The following is a 26,851-nucleotide window of genomic DNA, read 5'->3' as shown; positions in this document are numbered from 1 at the left end:
TTTTAAGAAAAGATATTTATTATTTACACCACTGAAATTAGTCCTGTAAGAACAATATACACCATGTTTCTTTAAAAGGATCAATTCCTTTCAAATACAAGAACTGTATAAAGCAATATTGTCAACACAAAACAGTGGTCACTTTACATATCTGCAGGCTTAAGCATTGCAAATAATATTTTTTTTAATCTTATGGCTAGATATTTTCACTGAAACAGTGTTAGCACTTAGACAAGATATAGCTGGAACAGAACAAAAACTTTTTGTTCATGCTTTTTAGGAATCAATCAGTGATATGTCCCTTTTAAAAATTTATTGCCTTTAACTGCTTTTATGACAATGGTTTTAGGAAGATTCTACTTAGCCACCAAAAAGAGACTCATTCTTGTTCCTTAGTTTTTATTCTTCAGTCTTCTGTTTCTCATACTAAGACACAGCTGTGTCAAGACTGACGTTTTCCAGCTTTACTTGGACATGTACACACATACAGGCCTAACTGAGACCGCTCAGAATTTAGAAATGTAACTAGTGGCATACAGAAGAGAAACTGTGTCTATGACAAAGAAATAAAAAATTCTTGGTAATTTTAAGCATAGCAAACTAGGTTCTTTAATCAAAAAGGTTTTTTTTTGTTTTTTTTGTTTGTTTGTTTTTAAAGGGAAAAGTACTAGTTTCAACATGGGTTTGGTTTTAGATTTAGTCAGACAATAACACAATGAGACAAAAACACAAAACATAACTTGTTTCCAAAGTCACAAAATGACATTGTTGAGTATACATTTTTCTCCACTTTGTGTGTGTGTGTGTGTGTGTGTGTGTGTGTGTGTGTGGTGAGGGGGTGGGGTGGTTAGTAACCAACGCTGGAGAAAATATTTTTCAAGCATAACAGAATATTCATATAGGGGACAAGCATTTTTTAGCATATTGCTATCATCTTCAAAAAATATAAAATTAAATTTACAAAAAACTGGAAGACCAAGTATAAGCAGTATGGTATTTGCTTCAGTGTCCAGCACTATCATAATGATTTCTAGCATAAAAGCAAGAAGTTCTTGGATCTTAAGTATCTTCAATAACTGCCAGTATAACTTGTAACTACTGTCCTTGCTTCTTTGAGAGATATCTGCAAGAAATAAAATAAAGATGTCAAAGCTGTATCATGCTAAATTCATGAAGATAACCTAACTTTGCTCCCAAAGGAGTTTCTTCTAATAACAAAACATTTCAAGATGAGTATTCTTAATAGTCACTTACATCTACTGGTTATGTGCACGCACAGTTCTAAGTACATGTATTAATTCATTTAGTCTTCACAACAGCTCTGAGGAGTTTCTATTAGAATTATTCCTATTTTACAGGCACAAAGAGGTTAAGCAATTTGCCCAAATTCACACAGCTAGAAAGTGGAAGAGCCTAGATTCAAAACAAGGCTCCAGACTTGGAGTCGTACTCATTGACTACCACTCCATACTGCCTTACTTTCAATGTGAAAGTCACTATATTAACTAGTATTGTAACTTCCAAATACAGATCAAACTTCATAAAGATCTTATTTTTGTTACATCAAGACAGTGGGCAAAAGATGCTAAAGGTCTTTGATCAAGAGTGTAAAAGATACAAGACATTAATTTACTAAGCAAATAAGTGTTTTTCATATTGTTTAATAGAAATCTACCACTAAATTAAAAACTTGATCTCTATTTCTAACATTTACAAACTACTATAATTGGTGGTGTGAGGATGGGGAAAGAGTTCCTAAAATCAGCAAACTTGGACATGTTTTGCTGGTACAATTTGCTCACTTTGCGGCACTGCACTAAGTATTTACTATCTCCATGACTCAGTTACATCATTTGCAATTTAAAGATGGGGGTAAAAATGTCTGCTTTATCTTCCTATTAGGATTATAGACTCTTAGAAGACTTGTGTCAAAGTGATCTGAAAAGTCAAAAGTGGAATGTGAAAAGCCAAAGTGTTATTATTACACAAATAGTTTCTTTTGGTGCTGTATTACTGGAACCAGATCCTTAAAGATCTAATTCCCCCCCAAATACTGTAATACATAGTAATACCTTCCACTTCTCTGGGGGCTTTTCTCTGTCTCAAAACCTTGATGTTTATAGGCAACGTCTATATAGATTTGTGCATACATTTGGGTTTAGATAAAAGACTGAAAGACTATATACCAAGATGGTAAGAGTGGTTATCTTTAAAAAGGAAAATTATGAGTAATTGTTTTTTTAGTGGGATAAACTTTTCTAATTTCTCTGCTACACACAAATTACTTGTAATTTTTAACACTATTTATGAAATTTTTACATGTGTTTTATTTTATCCTGACATTAAGTTACAGTATGAGAAGAGGGATTATATTCCATGTGATTCATAAAGGAGTAGCCTACCTAACATCACAAAATAATTTACAGGCAGCATCACCAACATATGCTAGTCTCTCAAGTTCTCTCTTCTAGAAGTATTAAAGAGCTTACAAGAGGTATGTTTATGAACAAGTTAGAGGTTAAGACGAAAGGGGAAAATACTTTCAGGGGGTAGGTCACTGGATTAGAAAATGTTTTTAGAAGTCATCTATTTTAAATAAAAATTAAGACAGCTATATATATACTGGGGTCACCGATGAAAAATGATATTTTTTTCTTCATTGATGTAAAGAGAAAATAAATAAGCAATTAAAACTTACCTTTCCCAATATTTGTGATTTAGATCCAAAAAGTCATCTAATTTTGCTATTTCCTTGAGGTACTGAGTTAATTTTAAAAGTTCTTTGTCTTTATCACGATTTAGGTGCGCTTTCATAAAAGGCCTTATCTATTAGGAAACAAACATTACTCAACACATCACAATGTGATAAGGAAAACTAACAAATCTATACTATCATTCCAATTAGAGTTAATGAGGTTAAAATATCACCAAGAACATAAATACTAAAAATTACTTTTATATTGGCCTAAGTAGAAAGTCATGTATAATGTTTACAAATTACAAACTCTTCTACCTATTTTACCTAACATTATCTTTTCAATCTGAACCTGACAACACCAGCTTTCTTACTGCACTTGAATCCATACATAGCTACTCTACTTTGCAAAACTACTTAGCCTTTCCCGCCTCCTATCATTCTAGTTGCTTCTAATTAATTTCATTCACATTATTTTATGCATAAAAATTTAACCCAAATACCAGCTTGATCTAACAGTACAGATTTTAACTATGATGATTTTTATTTTATTTTTCTATTAAATTTTTATATAGCTGAGATATCATTATACATTTATATAACCTGTTTCCTCCTACATTTTATCATAAGCATTTTTCTTTATCATTAAATTCTCCATTAAAATCATTTTTAATTATGCAAGAGTTTTCCATAAAAAGAACTGCCATATTTTCCAAATGTTTAAGGCTGATCTATTTTATGATGAAAAAGAGTTTAAAAAGCATTATTTCAAACCACAGATGTCAGAATAATAGACCGAGGTAGGGGGCTGCAATTGGTAAAGAATATCATATCTTGACTTGAGTGGCAGTGCTATGAATGCATATGTTTATATGCAATCTTTATCTAGATTTGTGCATAAATCTATGCTTAAAAAAGACTAGAGGACGATAAATCAAGATGGTAATAGTGTTTATCTTTGGAAAGGAAAATCATGAGTAATTTTAGTGGAATAAAATTTTTTACAAGAATTATCTTTACAATTTGTTAAACTATAAATTTATGCACTTTTCCTTATTTTATAGCTTCAATAAAGAATTTTGCTGTTTTGTAAAAGACACCTGCTCAAATATCTTTATACAACTCAAGATAGTCTTTCAATAATTTTAAATTAAGTTTAGATAATATGATATGACTAAGATTTACTTCAAAATATTAAGGAGAGGGAAGTAGGGTATAGAGTAAACAATAACCATCCATGAATTAATAAGCTAATTTAAACTGAATGATATCTACATAGGGGTTTAAGCAATTTTATATAGTTCTGTTTACATTTGAATTTTTCTGTTATCGTTAAAAAAAAAATCATACATATTCCTAAAGCACACATGTAAGGACTGATTTCATCATATTTAGCAAAGTATTAGTATATTCTTTTGATTTGGAGAAAATGCAAATTGGTTTTTTTTTTTTTTTGGTCATTAGTTATTAATTTTACACAGTTAACACTGAAAAATGAATGATATTTAATCATTGTCACTTACTGAGAAGCAAGAACAATGAGTGAGCCCAAAGGAGTCTACTACCATACCTATTAAGTGTAGGGAAGGGTTTAAGTATTTTTTACATACTTTTCTTCTGTCAATGGAAAAACACCACCAGTCTGAAATGGACAGAAGAAAATTTTCCCAGGTGTTCTACTCTCATCAGAACAGCTTGGTGCTAGTGACCTCCACACTGTTAGCTGGCTCCCATACTGCTTGAAGGGCACCAGTCAGAGCTGTCAAAGGGAGTCTTCTCAGAAATCAGCATTTGTGGGAGATCCCACTTCCAAAAAGGTAGTGCAGCAGTGCTGTTTCCCAGCAGCAGTGAATGTGGGGGATGAAGACGACGCTTTACAGGGCCTTGCTTAGGCACTGGGGATGGGAGTAAACAGAGGCATGATATGAGGATGTAGTGAAATGAGTTTCTGCATAATCCTGGGCAATACGGTAATGTTTTAAAGTATTCCTTCATTCACTTCCTAAGAACTGAAAGGCAACAAATTAACTTTTAAACAATTAATATATAATGTACCAAAGTGTCCAAATTTAAACAGCAGGAAATTACAGGGTTGGTGGGTAGTAAATAAGATTTTCAACCCAAGGCTCTGCTAAGTTATTTTTACTTTCCAAACATTTGATCTTAAGCACTATTAAACAACAAAACTAAAATATTCTAATGATTCTGGTTCTAAAATTTTAAATAAACAAATTAAGCGTGAAAATCTATTCACCTAATTGACTTCACTTGCTCCAATATAACCACTGTTTACTGTACATTTTTAAAAACTGATCTAAGTGATCACTAAAAGGACAGGAAACCATCATCTTGTCTCAGGTCAAGGAAGCATTTTTAGAAACTTAAGACTGTCTAGATTAGCTGAATTCTCCTATATCATAATTTCCTTGTACAGACAATAAAAATAGAGTTTTCAGCTGATAAGCTGCTTTATCGATGACCAAGATTCATTCTTTTTTTTAGTGTAATTCTAAATTCATATTCACAGTACCTTCCATGTACTTCAAACCTTATGACTGACAAGCTTATGTTTAACAGAAGTTAACTATTTTAAAAATTAGCAGTCTTATTTTTAAGATCTACATGAAATCTTTGAGATTTCTACCAAGCACATTATGAAAGCATGATAACAAAACACAGCATTTGAGGATATTTCTCCATTTTAGAACTCTTTCTGGGCTGGGCGCAGTGGCTCATGCCTATAATCCCAGCACTTTGAGAGGCTGAGATAGGTGGATCGCTTGAGCTCAGGAGCTCGAGACCAGCCTAGGCAACGTGGCGAAACCTTGTCTCTACCAAAAATACAAAAATTAGCCAGGTGTGGTAATATGTGCCTGTAGTCCCAGTTACTCGGGAGGCTGACATGTGAGGATCACTGGAGCAAGGGAAGTCGAGGCTGCAATGAGCTGTGATCATGCCACTGCACTCCAGCCTGGGTGACAGAGCAAGACCCTGTCAAAAAACCCCACCTGTTTCTATGCTGACGTGGGCAGATCTTTAATCTTAATCTTAACCTTTAATCTTTAACCTTAAAAGAGGTTTTCATGAAGTGTTATCTTGGGTAGATTAATTTTATAAAAAAGAGGTTTTCAATAAAAGACATACAAGGACCGCCTGTGAAGTATCTAAATCTACCTCTGGAATTAGAATTTAGGGGATGGGGACATATGTATTTTTAGGAATTCCTTCAGTGGGTCTACTGAGTACAGTCTTTTAAAAACCCTACTGTAAAGTAACATAAAGAACTAGACATTTACAATAACATCTCTCCCTGCATCAAGAGATGAATGGAGCTCAATGTTGGTTAGGAAAACAAAGTTTCTTCTAAACAAACACGAAACTAATGATTTTTTTTTTTTTTAAAGCTAAACGTCTCCTCAAAAATTATTCTTGACCATCATGGGATCACCTCCTTGCAAGAACAGGTAATAACCATTAGTTTCACAAACAATTAACCACATTTCATAAACCACATTTCTTCTCAAGACTCAAGAATACATTTTTGTACCTTATACCTGGTCAAGTACATGTAAGAAAAGCGCTTCTCTCCAAGCCCTAAACAGAAACCATTAAGGACAACATAACCACTTTTCTTCCAAGTCAACAGTTTTTATACTTATGGCAACTCACTACCTAGATTAGTATTCTTTCCCTAAAATATCCTCATTGTAAACAAAAAATCAAATCAACAGTCTGTAAGAAAGGTTTAAAAAATGTACTTTAAGTTTTTCTCTCTTGTCTTTTAAAACTACCAAGGACCCACCCAGCTAGTAGAAAAGTTTAGCACTGAGAATGAAAACATCTCAGTGTCAGGACTGCCACTTCGAATGGAGACTCCATATGCAATAGTGCCATAGTATAGAGCTATCTTTTCCATTTTCATATTGCGCCAACATGTAATCAACTATGGGTACCAGAAACTTTTAAGTTTCAAATTTCACTCTTACCAATTTTACACTGTTACCAGGATGAAATGTCACATATGACTGCATGCAATTGCATGCTAAGATTGTCACTGACCTAGGAACCAAGTCACTAGAGTCTAACCCAAATTCTGTCATTAGCCAGTTACACATACAATCTTGGGCAAATCAGGAACTTCTTCAACCTCACACTGTTTCCAAAGTTAAGAAGGTAGGCAAGAAATGACTGTGGTTCCTTCTAGCTCTGGCAATATCTAATTCTAAGATCTGTACTTGCCATCTAGGAATTTTCAAAAACGTCTTTAGTTTCAGTTTAAAAAGAAAAAACAAAGTACCCTTACTGCCATTTCTCAAGCTAACCAGAATGTTTAAAATGCCAAGATTTGTATACCTAAAAAAATAACTAATGATTTCACTTTTGATGCTAAAAGTCAATGTTGGGAAGCCCATGTTGCTCCCACAGAGCTAATGAAAAATAAAACACTTGGGCCAGGCGAAGTGGCTCATGCCTGTAATCCCAGCACTTGTGGGAGGTCGAGGTGGGCAGATCACGAGGTCAGGAGTCTGAGATCAGCCTGGTCAACATGGTGAAACCCTGTCTCTACTAAAAATACAAAAATTAGCTGGGTGTGGCGGTGCGTGCCTGTAATCCTAGCTACTCAGGAGGCTGAGGCAGGAGAATCACTTGAACCTAGGAGGTGGAGGTTGCAGTGAGCCGAGATCGTGCCACCACACTCCAGCCTGGGCGACAGAGTGAGATCCCGTCTCAAAAATAAATAAATAAATAAACAAACTAATACTTGGATGAACTAGCTAACTATGAAGACATTAATGCAAAAAAGACAAAGTTCAATTTCTATATGAATTGTTCTTAAACTTTTCTTGCCTATGACATAAGAATACAGTACTTCCAAAAATATATGAAATTCAACAGTGCTTACTACAAAAGTTCTACCACACAGTCCAGATTACATGAGCACATAACAAGTAAAAGTATGTCTTACCTTTAGTCCATTCTGTGGGTTCATTAGAAAATTTCTCCCTATGTCATCAAACATAATGGTGTTTTTCTTGCTGTAAAACTCCGAAAACTTTCCCCATATAACACCAAGAGGCTTTACCTTAGAATAAAAGTTTACATTTAACTCAAATTTTATCAATATTTCATCCTGTCTTAAAAGCAGGAATACTGCAAACTGCCCTGCAGAACAATGCCAAAGCGTTCCTTTCCCCCTGTAAGACAGGTGTGAGCTAATCATTAAATGCAAACCACTTTAAAGCACAATGCATTTTGCAATATTGAAACTTCTGAAAGGTTTGTTCATGTCCAACTGAACTAAACCCATTATAAAACTTTCCATAATTTTAACGTGAAGATTTTGGGTAAAATAAATAAATTATTTAATATTTTAAAAATCCAAAGTAATTGTTTAGATGTCTGCTATGCAGTCACATGACTTCCTCGGTTAACACGTTCCTTCTCAGAGCTTGGGAGTCACATGGAGTCTGCTTTCAAAACCAGAACACCCTAGTCAAAAAAAAAAATGTATTTGGCTCTTTCAATTGATAATTTGAATATTTTATAGAGGAAGAACTCATTTTGTCTTTAACTCAGTGGCACAGGTGCATAATTTCTAGGGAATTTGATTGCTTAACTTCGGAAGCACCATATTTTACAAATTCTTACTCTTATTTCTGAATTCTTAAACTGAAGCTTCAAAGAGATAATTTCTTATATAGTCTTACCTGTTGGTATTTCTGTAAAGTCTCTGTAAGACCACAGAGGAAATAACACTGACTGCGGCTAGGTACCAGGTGAAAGATGACTTTTCATTATGTACTTTACTATTTTTTTAGTCATGCAAATGTATTACACATTCGGAAAATTTTTTAAATTAATTTTTAGAAAATTGCTTTTGCTGAAGACAGAAGTCTTACGGTATTATGAGAACAGAATGTAATAATAAATATATGAGATTAAGTGGTAACAAATAGTGATAAAAGTTGTAACTTAAAAATTTTTTTTCCTCCTATAATTTAATTTGGAGAAAGCTTTTTCCTTCCTATTGTCCTGCCTATTACAAAAAATGTTAATGAAATATTTTAATTTACTAAAATTTTACTTTCCTGATTTTTTTTTTTTTGCTACTGATCTTGTTTACTACTGAAACAGAAACCGCCCCCTCCTCCCCCCACGAAATGAAGACAAATATATAGGAATTAATACAATACACCATATTTTGTGGATTTTTAGCTAACAAAAGCCTCAAGAAATATGACAACAGAGGTCATTTTTTATGACATCCAGAATAAAAATCCCACATCCTCTTAAAAAGTGCTGTCATTTGGTAATTAGGTCAAGCACCTATGTTCCCCAAAACACAAACTACTTTGCTCTCAATTAGGAAAGTAATATTGCTAACTACAGAAAAACATGAAAATACTGAAAAGCACAAAGGAAAATTTTAAATCATCAATAATCTAGTCAGTACCAAGGGCAACAACTCAATATTCTGATATATTGCCTCTACGCATTTTTATAAACAAGAGCAGCCTCAGAGAGCTGACAGGTTCTTTGTTAAACTAAGGATAATCCTGAACCAAACAAAGGTTAGGAACTATTTTCTAACGGCTTACGACAGTGTTCTCTAAAATACTTCTTTCACTTAAATGTGTCATGAAAATTTCTAAATCATTACATCTCCTACTACATCAAATGATGAGCTGCAGTCCCTTACATGGGTAGCAGTAATTTATATATCCAATTCCCTATTGCTGGATATTGAGGATTATTTTTATTCCTTTAATTTTTCACTGTTATAAAACATGTTTAACATTTCCCTAAGTAATTTTTAACGTTAAGATTTTGTAAATGTATTATTTTACTTTAGTATATAAGTCATCTTTTTCTCGATACATGCAGTATTTCTTTTATAGAACAAGTCCCCATGCCCTTAAATCATCCTATTTATGGTTTTGATAATTTTAATACTGTCTCCCCTAAGGTTTTCTCGTATCCTAAGTTCTCCTCAATTCCTATTAGTTTAGGTGCTTTTATTTTATTTCTACTTTATTTTGTTGAGACAGAGTCTTGCTCTGTCACCCAGGGTGGAGTGCAGTGGCTCAATCTCAGCTCACTGCAACCTCCACCCCCTGGGTTTGAGCAATTCTCCTGCCTCAGCCTCCTGAGTAGCTGGGATTACGGACGTGCATTATCCAGCCCAGCTAACAGTTTGGGTGCTTTCAAATGGTATGGACTGTGTCTCACTCATCTCTTTATTCCCAACAGTGCCTATCACAGGGCCTTCCAGACAGTAGATACTTAATAGTATGAGTAGTTACTTGATGAGTAAAATAACTGATTAGCCCAACCCTTTTCTCTGATTGTTCTTGCTGCTATTCTTTAGCATCATCCCAAAGTACATGCATCATGATGCATCTGCTTTTATTACCAGTTTCATACAGGGCAGGGTGAGTGTTTTCACTTGTTTCTAGTATCTTCCTTGATAATATTCAGTATTTTTATCACCTACTCTGCCCAGTAACATTGTGCTGTCATCAACACAGGTCAATTACCCACAATCACAAGTTTCTTCCTTGACAGTCCTACTTCAAGATCCTTAATTTTATCATTAAAATTCAAATCTTTTAACCTTGGCTGGGCACGGTGGCTCACGCCCGTAATCCCAGCACTTTGGGAGGCGGAGGCAGGCAGATCACGAGGTCAGGAGATCGAGACCATCCTGGCTAACACGGCGAAACCCCGTCTCTACTGAAAATACAAAAAAATTAGCCGGGCGTGGTGGTGGGCGCCTGTAGTCCCAGCTACTCTGGAGGCTGAGCAGGAGAATGGCATGAACCTGGCAGGCGGAGCTTGCAGTGAGCCGAGATCGCACCACTGCACTCCAGCCTGGGCGACACAGTGAGATCTCAAAAAAAAAAAAAAAAAAAAAAAAAATCTTTTAACCTTAAATACATTTTCCTATGTCAAAACTCAACCACTTTATTATTCACTCAGATGAATCTCTACACTCTTTCTTTATTTACTCCATCAGTATAAACATAAAAAGTACACTGGAAAATAACCATGGTGTCATTAAATAGAAATAAAATGACTTCTTACATCTATTAATCCTCTCCTTGGAGTATGTACTGTTATCATAGCAGCACTATCCAACATGAAAGTAATCTTATAATTTGCATTTGTGCTCACTCCCAGCTCCTATAAACACAAATATTTGTGAGATTAAAACATAGTAATGTGGAAAATTTCAGATTTTCTGAATATTCTAGCTGCAATTTCTCATAATGCCAACTTTCTACACCACTGGCCACTACATCTTGCTAAACAACTAGGAAGTATTTTAGTTTCACTTAGCTAAGTCAATAAATGGTAGACCAAGGAAAATAAACTAGAAATAGATTACTTCCTAATTTACCATTTTAGGAGAATACTGACTCTTTAAGTATTGCGCACCAGAGCAAAAGAAGGAAAATAAAGTATTATGGTAAAATGAGGAAGAATGTGGGGGAGGAGACAAGCTTAGTTATACTTCTTCTTAAAAAAGACTTAGGGATTCAGTACAATCCACTTATTAAATACACTTTAAAAACACCTCTACTCCCAATAATGGCATTTATCTATCTACTAAGTGCCCTCCAGTAAGAATAAAATTAATTCAGTTCTAGAACTTTTAACAAGACAAGTGCAGTTTGAAAATATTTTTAAATGGATTGCTTTCTAACACTTACTTTCATTTTAGCTTCAATCCACTTCATATTTGTTGCAGCTAAAACACGAGGAATGATAATACAATACATATGAAAAGCTTGAATTTCTTTAAAAAAAATCTGTATAAGTAAGTTTTCTAAGCAAAACTAAAAGTTTAAATGCATCAGAATTAACAGTCCCTAGTATATTTATGGTAATTTTCTTTTAAATATTGATAAAAGTAAACTTACTGCAGTGTGTCTTCAAGACAGAATAAATTTTAAACAACTTTTATCTATAAGATACAGGTAACCCATGCTCAAAAGAACCCTGAACCTAGGAAATTTATAAATCAAGACCTAAACTCTCTTTTTAAATCAGCCCTGACACTATCAATTCCAAACTTAAACTTGGGTGCCTGGATCACTTTTTTCCACGTCCCTACTTCTAGGCAATGCACAGGTATACATAGTGTCAATATAAGCATATTGTTGTGTGTCAAAAGTTTATGTTGAAAACCAGCTAGTTAGGTTCAATGAAAATCTGCATTTTGTCAGTCTCAGCAAATTAAAGCTCACTGAGTCTAGCAGCTTCTAACAAGAAATGAGACAAATTCATGAAGTATACCTGCATCATGTATCTGCTCATTGTCAGACATTAACCAGCTTTGAGATCATTAATACTAAAATTAAATCCTCATCTTTATGTGCTCTCCTGGTTTACTGGACTAAACTATACAGGTATAACCAAGTAAAATGTTTAAAAAGAGAAAAAGCAATTTAATTATTTAAAGTGTGTGTGTGTGTGATTTTTAAAAGCAAAAGAGGAACCTGAGTTCTCAAAATAAAAAATCTTCAGCGTGCACACATACAAAAAACAGAAGAATCACCTTACACGTACAAAACTGGTCAGTTGGGCTAAAATTTTAAAGACTGTTGTATCTCCAATGAAAATAATCATAAGACAGAAAAAAATTTAATCCAGTACTTATTTTGTATCTGTAATTATCAGATGAAAACCAAAAAGACTCACAGCTAATAAAAAGTTTCTAATTATTAAGTAACTATATGTCAGACATAGTACTAGTTACTATATTGATACTTCTATTCTTACAACTAACCTGTAATATGTATTTAGATATCTTCATTTCTCAAATGAGGAAACTAAGGCTCAGAAAGATTAAGTGACCTGTTCAGTGTCACATAGTAAGAACAGAGCCAGAATTAAAATCCTAGTCTATTTAGCTCCAAAGTGAAGTACTCTTTCCAATGAACTACCACAAAATATCACAGTTTATAAAAATAATTTAAATATACTATTGTAAAAGGTTCTCAAATTTTATAAGTCTAGTTTAATAACATTTAAAGGATAAACTTTTTTCTCAAATATCACCTTAGATGTCAAAGTTGCTAAACAAACCAGCAAGCTTTCTTCACCTTATCTTACTAAACCAGAAAATTATATATTTTGACAATAATTTTAATCTTAACAGCTGTGAACTCACATGGAACTCACACATCACAAACAACAGAAGTACTCTGATTATAAGGAAAAATACAAAATGAATTTACAGACTGCAACAACTATATAATTTCTCTCAAAGACCTAGTACAATGAAATGTAGCACCTTTACTTGATGGGACTTCATTTAATTCAGTCAGGATAACTCTTCTCTGCTTATGACATTGCCAAGAGGCAACTTTAAATATTTGTGGGGAGGAGGGATGTAAATCAATGCATTGCTTCATTTTCCAAGAAAATCTTGCTACCAAAAAACGTTAATTGAACTGAATAGTGTGCTTACTATTACAGTAGATTTACTTCTCGGAGCAAACTCAGTATCTTATCACAGACGTGTACATTCTTGAAATGGTCCATTGACCACAATTTCAATGTCACTGGCTTTAGTCCACATACTAATTTTTCCTTAAGTAATTCAAGTTGCCTTTATTTCCAGAGAACTATATCACTGTGATTTTGTTTTAAACACCTTTTTCCAAGTATTTTAAAACTGGAGTCAGGAAAAAAGGAGAAAACAAAAATATTCTGAAGCATCAAGAATTCCTCAGCAAAGATCAGAAGGAAAGGCTGGGCACGTTGGCTCATGCCTATAATCCAGCACTTTGGGAGGCCAAGGCAGGAGGATCACTTGAGCCCAGGAGTTCAAGACCAGCCTGGGCAACACAGCGAGACCCTAAAGATATGTGCCTAGTTTAAAAAAAAAAAAATCAGAAGGAAAAACTTCAAATCAATGTGGGGTCATTGGGAAAATTAGTCATTTTTATTCTTACACTATAATGTACTCATGTCCTATAGTTAAATCAACTATCTCACTGGTATTTATGTTTAAGTTTAACATAACATATATTTATGGCCAATATATGTTTAAGTTTATATTGTGATACATGCTTCATTTTAGAAATTTGCTAAAAAATGAAAACTATTTCATATTTAAACACAGGTCATTTTAAGTCACATTTTATACAGCACAATAATATAAGGAACAACCTATTTCCACGGAAATCTAAACAAAAAAATACAGCTTACACCAAATAACAATGTCATAATCTTCATAGGCAGATGTTAGAAATTCATGAAGATATGGCCGCATTAATTCTACCCCAGTCTCTGCACAAGACCTGTGGTCTAAAAGAAAATTGATCATAAATTATTATTAGTTTACCATCATGAACAAGTACCTAATACCAATTATTATTAAATGTAATATATTATGAAATGCAAACAGAAACATTTCATTGCAAACTGCTTCAGACTGAATTACATTGGCTGACAAAAAGCTGTCTTCCAAAACATACAATTTAAAATCCTTAAGATCCAATTTTAGCCGATCAATTTTGTTCAATTTGCAAAAAGCAATACTGAAAATTCAGGCTTAAGTAGTAAACTGTAAATTTTTTTCTCACCTAGTCTCTAAAGTTTAGATGTTATTTTTTAATAATGAAAAGCAAACTATGTCCACTTATACTCACCTTTAGTCATCTACCTTGCAGATATAATCACATTTCATCAAAATGACAGGCCAATTAATTAAATTTTTAAAAACTGAACATTAACTTATGTTTTAGGTTTAGGGTTAGAAATAAATTCCAATATCAGAAGTTAACTATTTCTTGCCAACATTAGACATAAAAGGAACATCTTTCTTTTTCAATGAACACAAAACATTTTTTTCTTTTTTTTTTTTGAGACGAGGTCTTACTCTGTCACCCAGGTTGGAGTGCGGTGGCACTCCATAGCTCACTGCAGTCTTAATCTGGGCTCAAGTGATCCTCCCACCTCAGCCTCCTAAAGTAGCTGGGACTAGGTGCATACCACCACATCCAGCGAATATTTTTAGTTTTTAGCAGAGATGAGGTCTTGCTATGTTGCCCAGGTTGATTTCCAACTCCTGAGCTCAAGCGATCCTCCCACCTCAGCCTTCCAAAGTGCCAGGATACATATGTGAGCCACTGCACCTGGCCTACATGAGAAATTTGAAATTCAAGAATCTGCTTGAATATAACTAAACAGAAAACTAGTGATAAAATATCAAAAATAATTTTTTAAATATTCCTTATAAAAAATTATTTATAATCAACAGGGAATAACATGGTTAAATGATGATGCATCCATAAACTAGAATACTTTCTGGCCAAAAAAATTAAAAATATATATCTATACATACATATATATATCATTCATAATAAACAATATTTTACTGAGAAGATGTTCAATCTGTTATTAAATAAAAGAATTAGAGGAGATCCATACAAACAGTCTAGAAGATATATATTAAATCTCTCCCCCTCCCCCTCCCCCTCCCCCTCCCCTTCTTCGGTCTCCCTCTCCTTCTTTTTTCGGTCTCCCTCTGTTGCCGAAGCTGGACTGTACTGCCGTGATTTCGGCTCGCTGCAACCTCCCTGCCTCGGGCTCCTGTGACTCTCCTGCGACTCTCCTGCCTCGGCCTGCCGAGTGCCTGGGATTGCAGGTGCGTGCCACCACGCCTGAATGGTGTTTGTGTTTTTGGTGGAGACGGGGTTTCGCCGTGTTGACTGGGCTGGTCTCCAGCTCCTGGCCTCGAGTGATCTGCCTGCCTCGGCCTCCCGAGGTGCTGGGATTGCAGACGGAGTCTCGCTCACTCAATGCTCAATGGTGCTCAGGCTGCAGGGCAGGGGCGTGATCTCGGCTCGCTACAACCTCCACCTACCAGCCTCCTGCCTTGGCCTCTTAAAGTGCTAAGATTACAGCCTCTGCCCCGCCGCCACCCCGTCTAGGAAGTGAGGAGCGTCTCTGCCTGGCCGCCCATCATCTGGGATGTGAGGAGCCCCTCTGCCCGGCTGCCCCATTTGTGAAGTGAGGAGCGCCTCTGCCCTGCCGCCATCCCGTACAGGAAGTGAGGAACGTCTCTGCCCGGCCGCCCATCGTCTGGGATGTGAGGAGTGCCTCTGCCCGGCTGCCCCGTCTGGGAAGTGAGGAGTGCCTCTGCCCAGTCGCCCAATGTCTGGGAAGTGAGGAGTGCCTCTGCCCGGCCGCCCCGTCTGGGAGGTAAGGAGTGCCTCTGCCCGGCCGCCACCCCGTCTGGGAGGAAGTGAGGAGCACCTCTGCCCGGCTGCCCCGTCTGGGAGATGACGAGCACCTCTGCCCGGTTGCCCCGTCTGGGAGGCGAGGAGCGCCTCTGCCTGGCCACCACCCCGTCTGGGAGGAACTGAGGAGTGCCTCTGCCCGGCTGCCCCATCTGGGAAGTGAGGAGCGCCTCTGCCCGGCCGCCACCCCGTATGGGAAGTGAGGAGCGCCTCTGCCTGGCCACCCCATCTGGGAGGTGAGGAGTGCCTCTGCCCGGCTGCCACCCTGTCTGGGAGGAAGTGAGGAGCACCTCTGCCCGGCTGCCCCGTCTGGGAGATGAGGAGCACCTCTGCCCGGCCGCCCCGTCTGGGAGGTGAGGAGCGCCTCTGCCCAGCCGCCACCCCGTCTGGGAGGAAGTGAGGAGCGCCTCTGCCCAGCTGCCCCATCTGGGAAGTGAGGAGCGCCTCTGCCCGGCCGCCACCCCGTATGGGAAGTGAGGAGCGCCTCTGCCTGGCCACCCCGTCTGGGAGGTGAGGAGCGCCTCTGCCCGGCTGCCCCGTCTGGGAGGTGAGGAGCGCCTCTGCCTGGCCGCCACCCGGTCTGGGAGGAAGTGAGGAGCGCCTCTGCCCGGCTGCCCCATCTGGGAAGTGAGGAGCGCCTCTGCCAGGCCACCCCGTCTGGGAGGTGAGGAGCGCCTCTGCCCGGCCGCCCCATCTGGGAGGTGAGGAGCGCCTCTGCCCCGCCGCCACCCCGTCTGGGAGGAAGTGAGGAGCACCTCTGCCCGGCCGCCCCGTCTGGGAAGTGAGGAGCGCCTCTGCCCGGCCACCCCGTCTGGGAAGTGAGGAGTGCCTCTGCCTGGCCGCCACCCCATCTGGGAGGAAGTGAGGAGCGCCTCTGCCTGGCTGCCCCATCTGGGAAGTGAGGAGCGCCTCTGCCCAGCTGCCACCGCGTCTGGGAAGTGAGGAGTGCCTCTGCCTGGCCACGCCGTCTGGGAGGTGAGGAGCACCTCTCCCCCGCTGCCCAGTCTGGAAAGTGAGGAGCGCCTCTGCCCGGCCGCCCCGTCTGGGAGGTGAGGAGCGCCTCTGCCTGGCTGCCACCCCGTCTGGGAGGAAGTGAGGAGCGTCTCTGCCCGGCCGCCCCGTCTGGGAAGTGAGGAGCACCTCTGCCTGGCCGCCCTGTCTGGGAGGTGTACCCAACAGCTCCGAAGAGACAGCGACCATCGGGAGCGGGCCATGAGGACGATGGCGGTTTTGTTGAAAAGAAGGGGGGGAAGTGTGGGGAAAGAAAGGAGAGATCAGATTGTTGCTGTGTCTGTGTAGAAAGAGGTGGGCATAGGAGACTCCATTTTGTTCTGACTAGGAGAAATTCTTCTGCCTTGGGATGCTGTTGATCTATGGCCTTTCCCCCAGCCCCGTGCTCTCTGAAACATGTGCTGTGTCAACTCGGGGTTAAATGGATTAAGGGCGGTGCAAGATGTGCTTTGTTAAACAGATGCTTGAAGGCAACATGCGCTTTAAGAGTCATCACCACTCCCTAATCTCAAGTACCCAGGGGCACAAACACTGGAGAAGGCCACAGGGACCTCTGCCCAGGAAAACCAGAGACCTTTGTTCATGTGTTTATCTCCTGACCTTCTCTCCACTATTATCCTATGACCCTGCCATATCCCCCTCTCCGAGAAACACCCAAGAATCATCAACAAATACTTCATAAAAAAAAAAAAAAGAAGATATATATTAAATTACTAAGAGTGGTCATCTTTGGGTATCAGGATTACAGATGACTTTTTTTTTTTTTTGCTTATCTGTATTTTCTACAATGAGCGATTTACTTTTGTAATAAGAAAAGTTTTCAAGTATTTCACGAGAACCATGAGTTGCTAAGAAAAAAAAAACAAAGAAAAGAAAAAAAAAGTTGTTGTGGGTAACAGAAAATGAAAAGCATTCTTAACTGACTTACCAAATAATGTATAATCAACATCTAGTACCAAAAGCTTTTTCCCTTCCCTGGGAGGATTCAAAATTTCCACTTTGTACTCTTTCACTCTGCGAGAAATTTTCAGTAGGTTTTCTTCCCTAATGGAAAACATATAATTAGATAAAATATTCACTTGTTCTCACATGACAACTGATTATTTCTAAAGCGAAAAGCACTTACCTATTTTCTACTTCAACTACTTCATCTTCAATATCAAAGTCATTAACGACATCATCATTGTCAGGGGGTGGACCTAAGACATCCTCCTATTAAGATGGAAAAAGTTTTGTTTTACCATATTATCCTTAATATAACAAATACATGCATAGCATAAAAATAAAATGAGAGACACAATTTGAGTTCCAGAGTCTTTTAAGCCCACACTGGAAAATTTCCACAATTAATAATTCGTTATGTATGTTTCCTGGGCAGATTTACCATATTAAATTTGATCATTTGTGCTACTACTATACTTACACAGTTAATACCACATTCACGGTGTGGGTTTTATTTTTCATTGATTGCTAGACTGACAATTTTACCACAATTGAAACTATAATACAACAGTGTAGTATAAATCATAATATCTTCAAATGGACAAATGGTAACAAAAAGTAAACATTTACCAAGCTCTCCTCACGAGTTCCCATCATCATGATTTTAGTATTTGGTTTCAGTTTGAGAGCTCCAAGCTTAACATCATTTTCTGCAGGTTTGCCTATAATACAAGCAAATGACTGTTTTCTCACTAAAGTTCAGGTGCTGGTTTCACTATTCCATTATAAAAAACCCTAACATTAAAAGGTTTGGTACAGATGTCACAGCAATTTTTGTTGTTTTGTTTTTTTCTACATTAACAAATTGTTTCTGCTGAATTAGTCATATCTAAGACACGAAGAAGTCAAAATTAACACAAGGGTTATTTTCGCCCCAATTCTATGTTAGATGAACACCTTTATTCAACTACCTAAACAAAATTAATTCATGTCTTATTCTGTTGTTCAAGATGAATATTACTGTTTTCCAGGAAGCCTTAAAAATTGAGTGCCTAAGAAAACTGCAGATTTACTGTTACTCAAAACTCACTCTTCAATATGGTAATCACAAAACACCATAAAAAAATGCCTTTTAAACTGGATATGAATGCTGCCTGTAATTTTTAAATGTTGTCTTTACTTTTGAAACAGAAAAGATAATTTGGGACGAGTACAAGGCCCTCGGTATAATGAAAACACTGTCCTAAAAGGTAGATGTCAGAAAATAAATGAGTTTCATCTGGGACTTCTGTGCCAAAGGTTTAACAAGCAAATACTGACTGTCTAAAACATCAAAGTAATCTTAATAATCAAGGTATTTTCGAGGACACTTTAATATTCTTACTTTTACCACTAAAACAAGACTATTTCTACCAAAGAAATCTCGAAAGGGAAAGACTTATTAAACTACTAATAGCAAGTATAAATTATTAAACAATTATATTCAAAATAATTATTAAAATTCATAATACTAAAAATTCAATGCAAAAAGTCTGAAGAGGGGAGAGAATTACCTTTAACTTTGAGTCCAAGTAACTTTTGGCGTTCTGGAAGAACTCCTGTAAGGGTCTTGAGAAACTGTTTGAGATCGAGCACAGTATCATCTTCTGAAAGTGTGGTCACTGAATACTCCTGTCCACCCCATTTTACAATGATAGGGAGAGCCATTCTTGAAACATATGAGGAAGCAGCTTTCCTTCAGAAAAAAAGATACCTGGAAAGGAAGACAAAAAGTGAACAAGTTAAAATAGATACGTTTATTGAAGCCAAACTTTTAAGTTTTATGTCTACAGTTTAAGCCCTATTTTACAACTTATGATAGAGAGGATTTTTGTCCATACAGGAGTGCTACCAGAACACCAAAAGATACTAGGACTCAAAGTTAAATTCCCCCACACTCCTAATTTTTGGCTTAGAGTTACTACTTTCTAATACTCTGACTCTGACTCTCACTGTTCAACTGGAAATGTGCAATTATGAGCTATCATTCCTCCTGCTCTATTTGGTCAGGTTGATGCTACAGGCAAGTCCTTCCCTGATAGACCATCCATGTTTATTTAACATTTGAAAGGTAGTGTGGTGTAGTTAAGAACACAGATTCTAGAGCCAGATGACCTGGGTTCAGATCCCAGATCTCTCCCACTTAGCTATCTGACTTTGAGAAGTGACTTGACTCCCAGTGCCTAGGTTTCCTCATCTGTAAAATAGGGATGACGAAACTACCTACTTCTTAGGGCTCTTATGAGGATTAACTTAATTAACATTTACAAGTTACATAGTGCCTGGCACCTAGTAAACATGACATAAATTAAGTATTGGTTAAACAAAAATATTTTTAAACTAAAAGCTTACTATGTTCCAGGCAGGCACTGTGCTAAATAAATAGTAAATAGCCATTCTTTGTTTCATATTTTATGAATTGAAGTTTTTACACAATCTCATTAGAGAAAGTAATTTGGTAAGTTTTCCCTCTTTTACAATTAAGGAAACAGGAGTTTTGAGAGGCTATATAATCTGTACATAGACACATAGCTAGTTACAGAACAGGTCTTCTGACTAAATCTTATGTTTCTTCTCCTCCACAATTGTATCTCTTCAGTTGAATGTACAGGAGTTAAGGCATCAAAGATCAGTGTATTAGTCTGTTTTCACACTGCCAATAAAGACATACCCAAGACTGGGAAGAGAAAGAGGTTTAACTGGACTTTACAGTTCCAGAATGTCTGGGGAGGCCTCAGAATCATGGTGGAAGGCATAAAGCACTTCTTATATGGCAGTGGCAAGACAGAATGAGGAAGAAGCAAAAGCGGAAACCCCTGATAAACCCATCAGATCTCATGAGACTTACTCACTGTCATGAGAATAGCATGGAAAAGACCACCAAGATTCAATTACCTTCCCCTGGGTCCCTCTCGTAACACATAGGAATTATGGGAGATACAATTCAAGTTGAGATTTTGGTGGGCACACAGCCAAACCATACCATTCTGCCCCTGGCCCCTCCAAATCTCATGTCCTCACATTTCAAAACCAATCATGCCTCCCCAACAGTCCCCCAAAGTCTTAATTCATTTCAGCATTAACTCAAAAGTCCACAGTCCAAAGTCTCATCTAAGACAAGGCAAGTCCTTTTTGCCTATGAGCCTGTAAAATCAAAAGAAAGCTATTTACTTCCTAGGTACAATGGGGGTACAGGTATTGGGTAAATATAGCCGTTCCAAATGGGAGAAATTGGCCAAAACAAAGGGGTTACAGGGCCCATGCAAGTCCGAAATCCAGTGGGGCAGTCAAATGTTAAAACTCCAAAATGATCTCCTTTGACTCCAGATCTCACATCCAGGTCACGCTGATGCAAGAGGTGGGTTCCTATGGTCTTGGACAGCTCCGCCCCTGTGGCTTTGCAAGGTACACCCTCCCTCCCAGCTGCTTTCACGGGCTGGCATTGAGTGTCTGCAGATTTTCCAGGCGCATGGTACAAGCTGTCATCAGATCTGCCATTCTGGGGTCTGAAGGGTGGTGGCCCTCTTCTCTCAGCTCCACTAGGCAGTACCCCAGTAGGGACTCTGTATGGGGGCTCTGACCCCACAATTCCCTTCCACACTGCCCTAGCAGAGGCTCCCCATGAGGGCCCCACCCCTGCAGCAAACTTTTGCCAGGGCATCCAAGAGTTTCCATATATCTTCTGAAATCTAGGCACAGGTTCCCACCTCAATTCTTGACTTCTGTGTACCCACAGGCTCAACACTATACGGAAGCTACCAAGGCTTGAGGCTTCCACCCTCTGAAGCCACAGCCCAAGCTGTACATTGGCCTCTTTCAGCCATGGCTGGAGTGGTTGGGATACAGGGCACCAAGTCCCTAGGCTGCGCACAGCACGGGGACCCTGGGCCGGGCCCACGAAACCTTTTTTCCTTCCTGGGCCTCCGGGCCTGTGATGGGAGGGGCTGCCATGTAGGTCTTTGACATAGCCTGGAGACATTTTCCCCATGGTCTAGGGGATTAACATTAGGCTCCTTGCTACTTATGCAGATTTCTGCAGCCAGCTTGAATTTCTCCCCAGAAAATGGGTTTTTCTTTTCTACTGCATAGTCAGGCTGCTAATTTTCCAAACTTCTATGCTCTGCTTCCCTTATAAAACTGAATGCCTTTAACAGTACCCAAATCACCTCTTGAGTGCTTTGCTGCTTAGAAATTTCTTCTGCCAGATACCCTAAATCATCTTTCTGAAGTTCAAAGTTCCACAAATCTCTAGGGCAGGTGCAAAATGTCGCCAGTATCTTTGCTAATACATAACAAGAGTCACTTTTACTCCAGTTCCCAACAAGTTCCTCATTTCCATCTGAGACCACCTCAGCCTGGACCTTATGGTTCATATAGCTATCAGAATTTTGGGCAAAGCCATTCAACAAGTCTCTAGGAAGTTCCAAACTTTCCCACATTTTCCTGTCTTCTTCTGAGCCCTGCAAACTGTTCCAACCTCTGCCTGTTACCCAGTTCCAAAGTTGCTTCCACGTTTTCGGGTATCTTTTCAGCAATGCCCCACTCTACTGGTACCAATTTACCGTATTAGTCTGTTTTCATGCTGCTAAGACATACCCGAGGCTGGCCACAGTGGCTCATACCTGTAATCCCAGAACTTTGGGACGCTGAGGCAGGTGGATCACCTGAGCTCAGGAGTTCAAGACCAGCCTGGCCAATGTGGTGAAACCCCATCTCTACTAAAAATACACAAAAAAATTAGCCAGGCGTGGTGGTGGGTGTCTGTAATCCCAGCTACTTACAGTTCCACAATGGCTAGGAAGGCCTCAGAATCATGGCAGAAGGTAAAAAGCACTTCTTACATGGCAGTGGCAAGAGAGAATGAGGAAGACGCAAAAGCGGAAACTCCTGATAAATCCATCAGATCTCATGAGACTTACTCACTATCACAAGAATAGCACGGGAAAAATCGGCCCCCATGATTCAATTACCTCCCACTGGGTCCCTCCCACAACAAGTGGGAATTCTGGGAGATACAATTCAAGTTGAGATTTTGGTAGGGACACAGCCAAACCATATCAATCAGTAAATACAAAACCCACGGGTACAGATCTAAGCACACAAAGATTATATAGTGGCTGCCACTCATGTAAATAACCAAACATATGTCTCTTCCTGCATAAAGCTTTCTACTTTTCATAAAACTCATTCCTCCCACAGTCCAGAGAATTGGATTTTCTAATCTCAAGGTATTGGTATTTCCAATGCTTTCACTTATTTGATGAAACATTTGATTGCACTCTTCATGCAACTATTAGGACCATCTGCAAGAAAGAGGGCAAATTTTTAATCTCCACTTCCAAAAATAATTTGAAAACAGTGTCTCCTACTAAGAGGCCAATTAGAAAAGAGAGCCATAAATTCATATTTATATTTACTCATATATGAATACAAATATGAACTATAAATGTATATTTACTCCTATGTTTACAACGTGTTCTACTGAAAATGTAAAGCAAGTGTGTTAATTTAGGGTAACGTATTCCATTTTAGACAGAACTATAACAAATGTTATATTCTTCAATTAAAAGTGGACCTTTTGAGTTAAACTGAAATACAGTTTAAATATTTTCTCTAAGACATAAGAATAAAAGGGAATCCTAAAAGAGCTAGAAAGGCAACCAGCACTAATATCGCATATATTGTGATGAGTAGTAGTGCAGAGTTTGGAGTGAGATCATCTGAGTTCCAGGTGACCCTGGACAAGTCATTGCTCTTCTAGACTAGTGGTTTTCAAAGCGTGGTCCCTGGGCCAACCAACAGCATTGACCTCACTTGGTAATTTGGTAGAAATGTAATTGGGGTGGAGAGAAGGGACCTAGGAATCTGTGTTTTAACAAGGTCAGTCCTCCTCACCTCTGATGAATGCTCAAATTTGAGAGTCAGTACTACAGGCTCTTCAATGTTTTCAGCCTTAAAAAAAAATGTGCCAGAGGGCATGGGCTCTATATGGTTAATAAAGCAGCATAAAAAACGTTACGAAGCATCTATCCCACAAGTGGAAATTCCAAGTTGGCAAATGCCATAAAGGGCCAAGCAAAACAAACACCATAAAAATTGTAAATGCATATGTCTTTAAGATTTGTTTAAAAGTTACTGGACCTCATTTCATCATTAAGACCATTCACACCAGTGAAGCACTGTGATATAAATGCATGAGCTATTTTGCTTTCACATTTAACCTTCTTTCTTAGTATTTTGTTATCATTTCAGATCCCATCAGATTTATAAGCTGAAAAATGATTTGTGGTGTGGGGAGGAGTGAAGTTGGCAACTCAAACAAGCAAGCAAAGAATACACTTCCATATGGTCAACCTAGGGTCAAGAATAGCTGTTTAGGTTGGAGTTCTGCCTAACATACTGTGTTGACTTTGCCTAGTCAATCTACCTCTCGGCCTCAGTCTTCTCAACAAGATGAGGCTACTAATATTCACTGGACAGAAGTAGTGTTAAGGTAGGAAGTAACACCTGTGACAGCACTTTGTAAACTGTAAAACGCAATACAAATGGTGTTCATGATGGAATAAAAACATGCTGAACAATTTAATTATCTCATTGAATCTTCACAATCCTGAACCAACAGCTGTTGTCCTCATTATACAAATGAGAAACCTGAAAAGAAATTAAACTTGCCCGGGACCACAAACCTAAAAAGTGGCAAATGAAGAAATTTTAAAGTATAGCAGTAAAAGTAACACTTTGGGAATTAATGGGAGGTTTACTTTCAACAATCCCAGCAAAAGATAACCGTGAAGCACTAAGAACTCCCGGCGAGAACCACACACCAGCACCAACCGCGAGGTGGTGCAGGGTCGGGGGCTGTGCTAACTGACTGATTTAGGGTAGCATCAGGAGGCAGGTGAAAGCTCCAGAACCAAAAAGGCCGGGATGCCTTCAACAAGGAGGGTGAGGGGAGGGATGGACAAGCCTGAGAAGATGGAGGAATGAAGTTGGGGACGCAAAACCCACTGGGAAACAGAAAGCCCTTCAAATAGGCTAGACTGCTGGATGGGAGGACAGCGGCCCCCGCGACTAAGCGGGCCGGGGCTAGGGGCCTGGGCGTCAGACTAGGACAGACACTATCCCCAGCCCGCCGCAGTGCAAGCCACGCCGCGCGGGCGGCAAAGCCACTGTCCCCGAGCCCCAACAGCGTCTCCACGGGCAGCGCGCCAAGGTGCCCCGCAACCCCTCACCTGGAGCGCGGTGGAACCAGCGGCAGCGGACGCAGAAACCGGCCGCTGAGAGAACGAAAGCGACCGGAAGTGAAGGGCGGGACCGGAACCGGCTGAAAAACCGGAAGTGGGTGGTTTGAAACGGAAATATGTTGAGGACGGAACAGCTGCTTCCTTTGAGTCTCTTCGGGTGCTAATCAAATGGCCGCTGTAAGGGATCTCCAAAAAGCCACGAAGAAGCCAGGCCCTTCCGAGACTATAACCGCTGTGCAGATAGCCCCGATCCCTGGGTGGCCGCTCTCTCGTTCTGCGCGTGCGCTTGTTCTGGGCTGGGAGCGGATGGGTGCTGAGGCGTGTGACGTCTCTAGTAGTGTCGGAACTGGGTGTGCTGCCTTTCCCAGGTGTACTGAGGTCTTCGTGAGATTCAGGGCTAGGACGCGTGTGGCTGTATCATATTCCGAATGAAGCTTGAAAGGTGATCTTTGAGAACTGAAGACTTGAGACCCCTCCATGGGCCCAGGGGCTGCCAACACTAATAGTTTCAGAGACAGAATCTGAGGAGAATCTCCAATCTAAGGGGAAACGGAAGAGGGTCAGGAAAGAGAAGGGGCAAGCTTAAGTGACTCAGAATCCAGGAAGCAAGTCTCATAGGAGAGCTGCGATCGAGGTTACCATACAGTATCGAATCGTCTCAACCTTCCCATCCATACTTCCATGCTGTCTTTCCTCTGAATGCAAGGAAAGCCGGTTACACAAACGCTGACTAAAGAATGTCAGACTTGAATGGAAATTCGGAGCAGTCCCCATCTGGTCCATACAGCGAACTCCCAGTGAGCACGACGGCAATGTAACTAATTCATGTTTCCCTCTTGGCAGTGAGGGAAAGGCAGCAAAGAGCCAAATTTTGTATCTTAACAGTTCTTTAGTTAAGAGGCACGAGCTATTTTGCATTCTTCCCTACTTTTGATAATTTTTGGCTGCACTAGTAATGCATGAGTATCTGCTCATTTAAAAAACTCAAACTTTTTCAGTGAAAAGTATGCCCTTTTCTTCAGAAGGTCTTAATTAAAAAAAAAATCATTGCCCAGACCAACATTTTCAAGCATTTTCTCAAATCGTTTTCTTGGAATCGCTGCATAGTTTTGGGTCTTATGTTGAAGTTTGGTGCTCATATGTAGGAGCTAAAAAAAGTTGACTCCATGGAGATAGAGAGTAAAATTGTGGTTACCAGAGGCTGGGAAGGATAAGGAGGGAGAGGGAGATGAAGAGAAGTTAAAAGGAGCGAAAATATGGTTAGACAGAAAGAATAAGTTGTAGCGTTCCACAGCACAGTAGGGTGACTATAGTAATCAATAATTTATTTTATATTTCAAAATAGAGGAGAAAGGTTGGAATAGGCTCAACACAAATGATAAATGTTGGCCGGGCACAGTGGCTCATGCCTGTAATCCCAGCACTTTGGGAGGCCAAGACAGGCAGATCACTAGAGGTCAGGAATTCAAGACCAGCCTGGCCAACATGGTGAAACCATGTCTCTACTAAAAGTTAAAAAAATTAGCTAGGTGTGGTGGCATGTGCCTGTAACCCTAGCTACTCGGCAGGCTGAGGCATGAGAATCACTTGAGCCTGGGAGGTGGAGGTTGCAGTGAGCCAAGATCATGCCACTGCACTCCGTCCTGGGTGATAGAGCAAGACTA

General features: G+C 39.2%; 1 protein-coding gene across 2 annotated transcripts; it reads right to left on the bottom strand.

Annotated features, from left to right (window-relative positions):
* UBLCP1 (ubiquitin like domain containing CTD phosphatase 1) lies at positions 1–26,851 on the bottom strand. Of its 2 annotated transcripts, NM_001133518.1 has the most exon segments (11): positions 1–1,123; positions 2,699–2,826; positions 7,662–7,778; positions 10,781–10,879; positions 11,410–11,447; positions 13,916–14,014; positions 17,891–18,006; positions 18,089–18,174; positions 18,535–18,626; positions 19,458–19,657; positions 25,176–25,246. In NM_001133518.1, coding segments are annotated over 10 exon segments (957 nt in total). In that variant the 5' UTR covers positions 19,612–19,657; positions 25,176–25,246; the 3' UTR covers positions 1–1,095.

Source organism: Pongo abelii, chromosome 4 (genome assembly GCF_028885655.2).
Source record: "Pongo abelii isolate AG06213 chromosome 4, NHGRI_mPonAbe1-v2.0_pri, whole genome shotgun sequence".
NCBI classification, from domain to species: domain Eukaryota; kingdom Metazoa; phylum Chordata; class Mammalia; order Primates; family Hominidae; genus Pongo; species Pongo abelii.
Note: the sequence above shows the minus strand (reverse complement) of the source record. Positions and strands in the feature narration are given on the sequence as shown.

What these genes read in the sequence shown, in the direction of transcription:
- UBLCP1 (XM_063723929.1), bottom strand. Translation starts at nt 19,611, where the DNA reads ATGGCTCTCCCTATCATTGTAAAATGGGGTGGACAGGAGTATTCAGTG. An exon ending in TTATGACATTGTTATTTGGT is followed by an intron (nt 11,448 to 13,915) that starts GTAAGCTGTATT and finishes CTCGTGTTTTAG; the next exon opens with CTGCAACAAATATGAAGTGG. An exon ending in ACCCACAGAATGGACTAAAG is followed by an intron (nt 2,827 to 7,661) that starts GTAAGACATACT and finishes GTTTCCTAATAG; the next exon opens with ATAAGGCCTTTTATGAAAGC.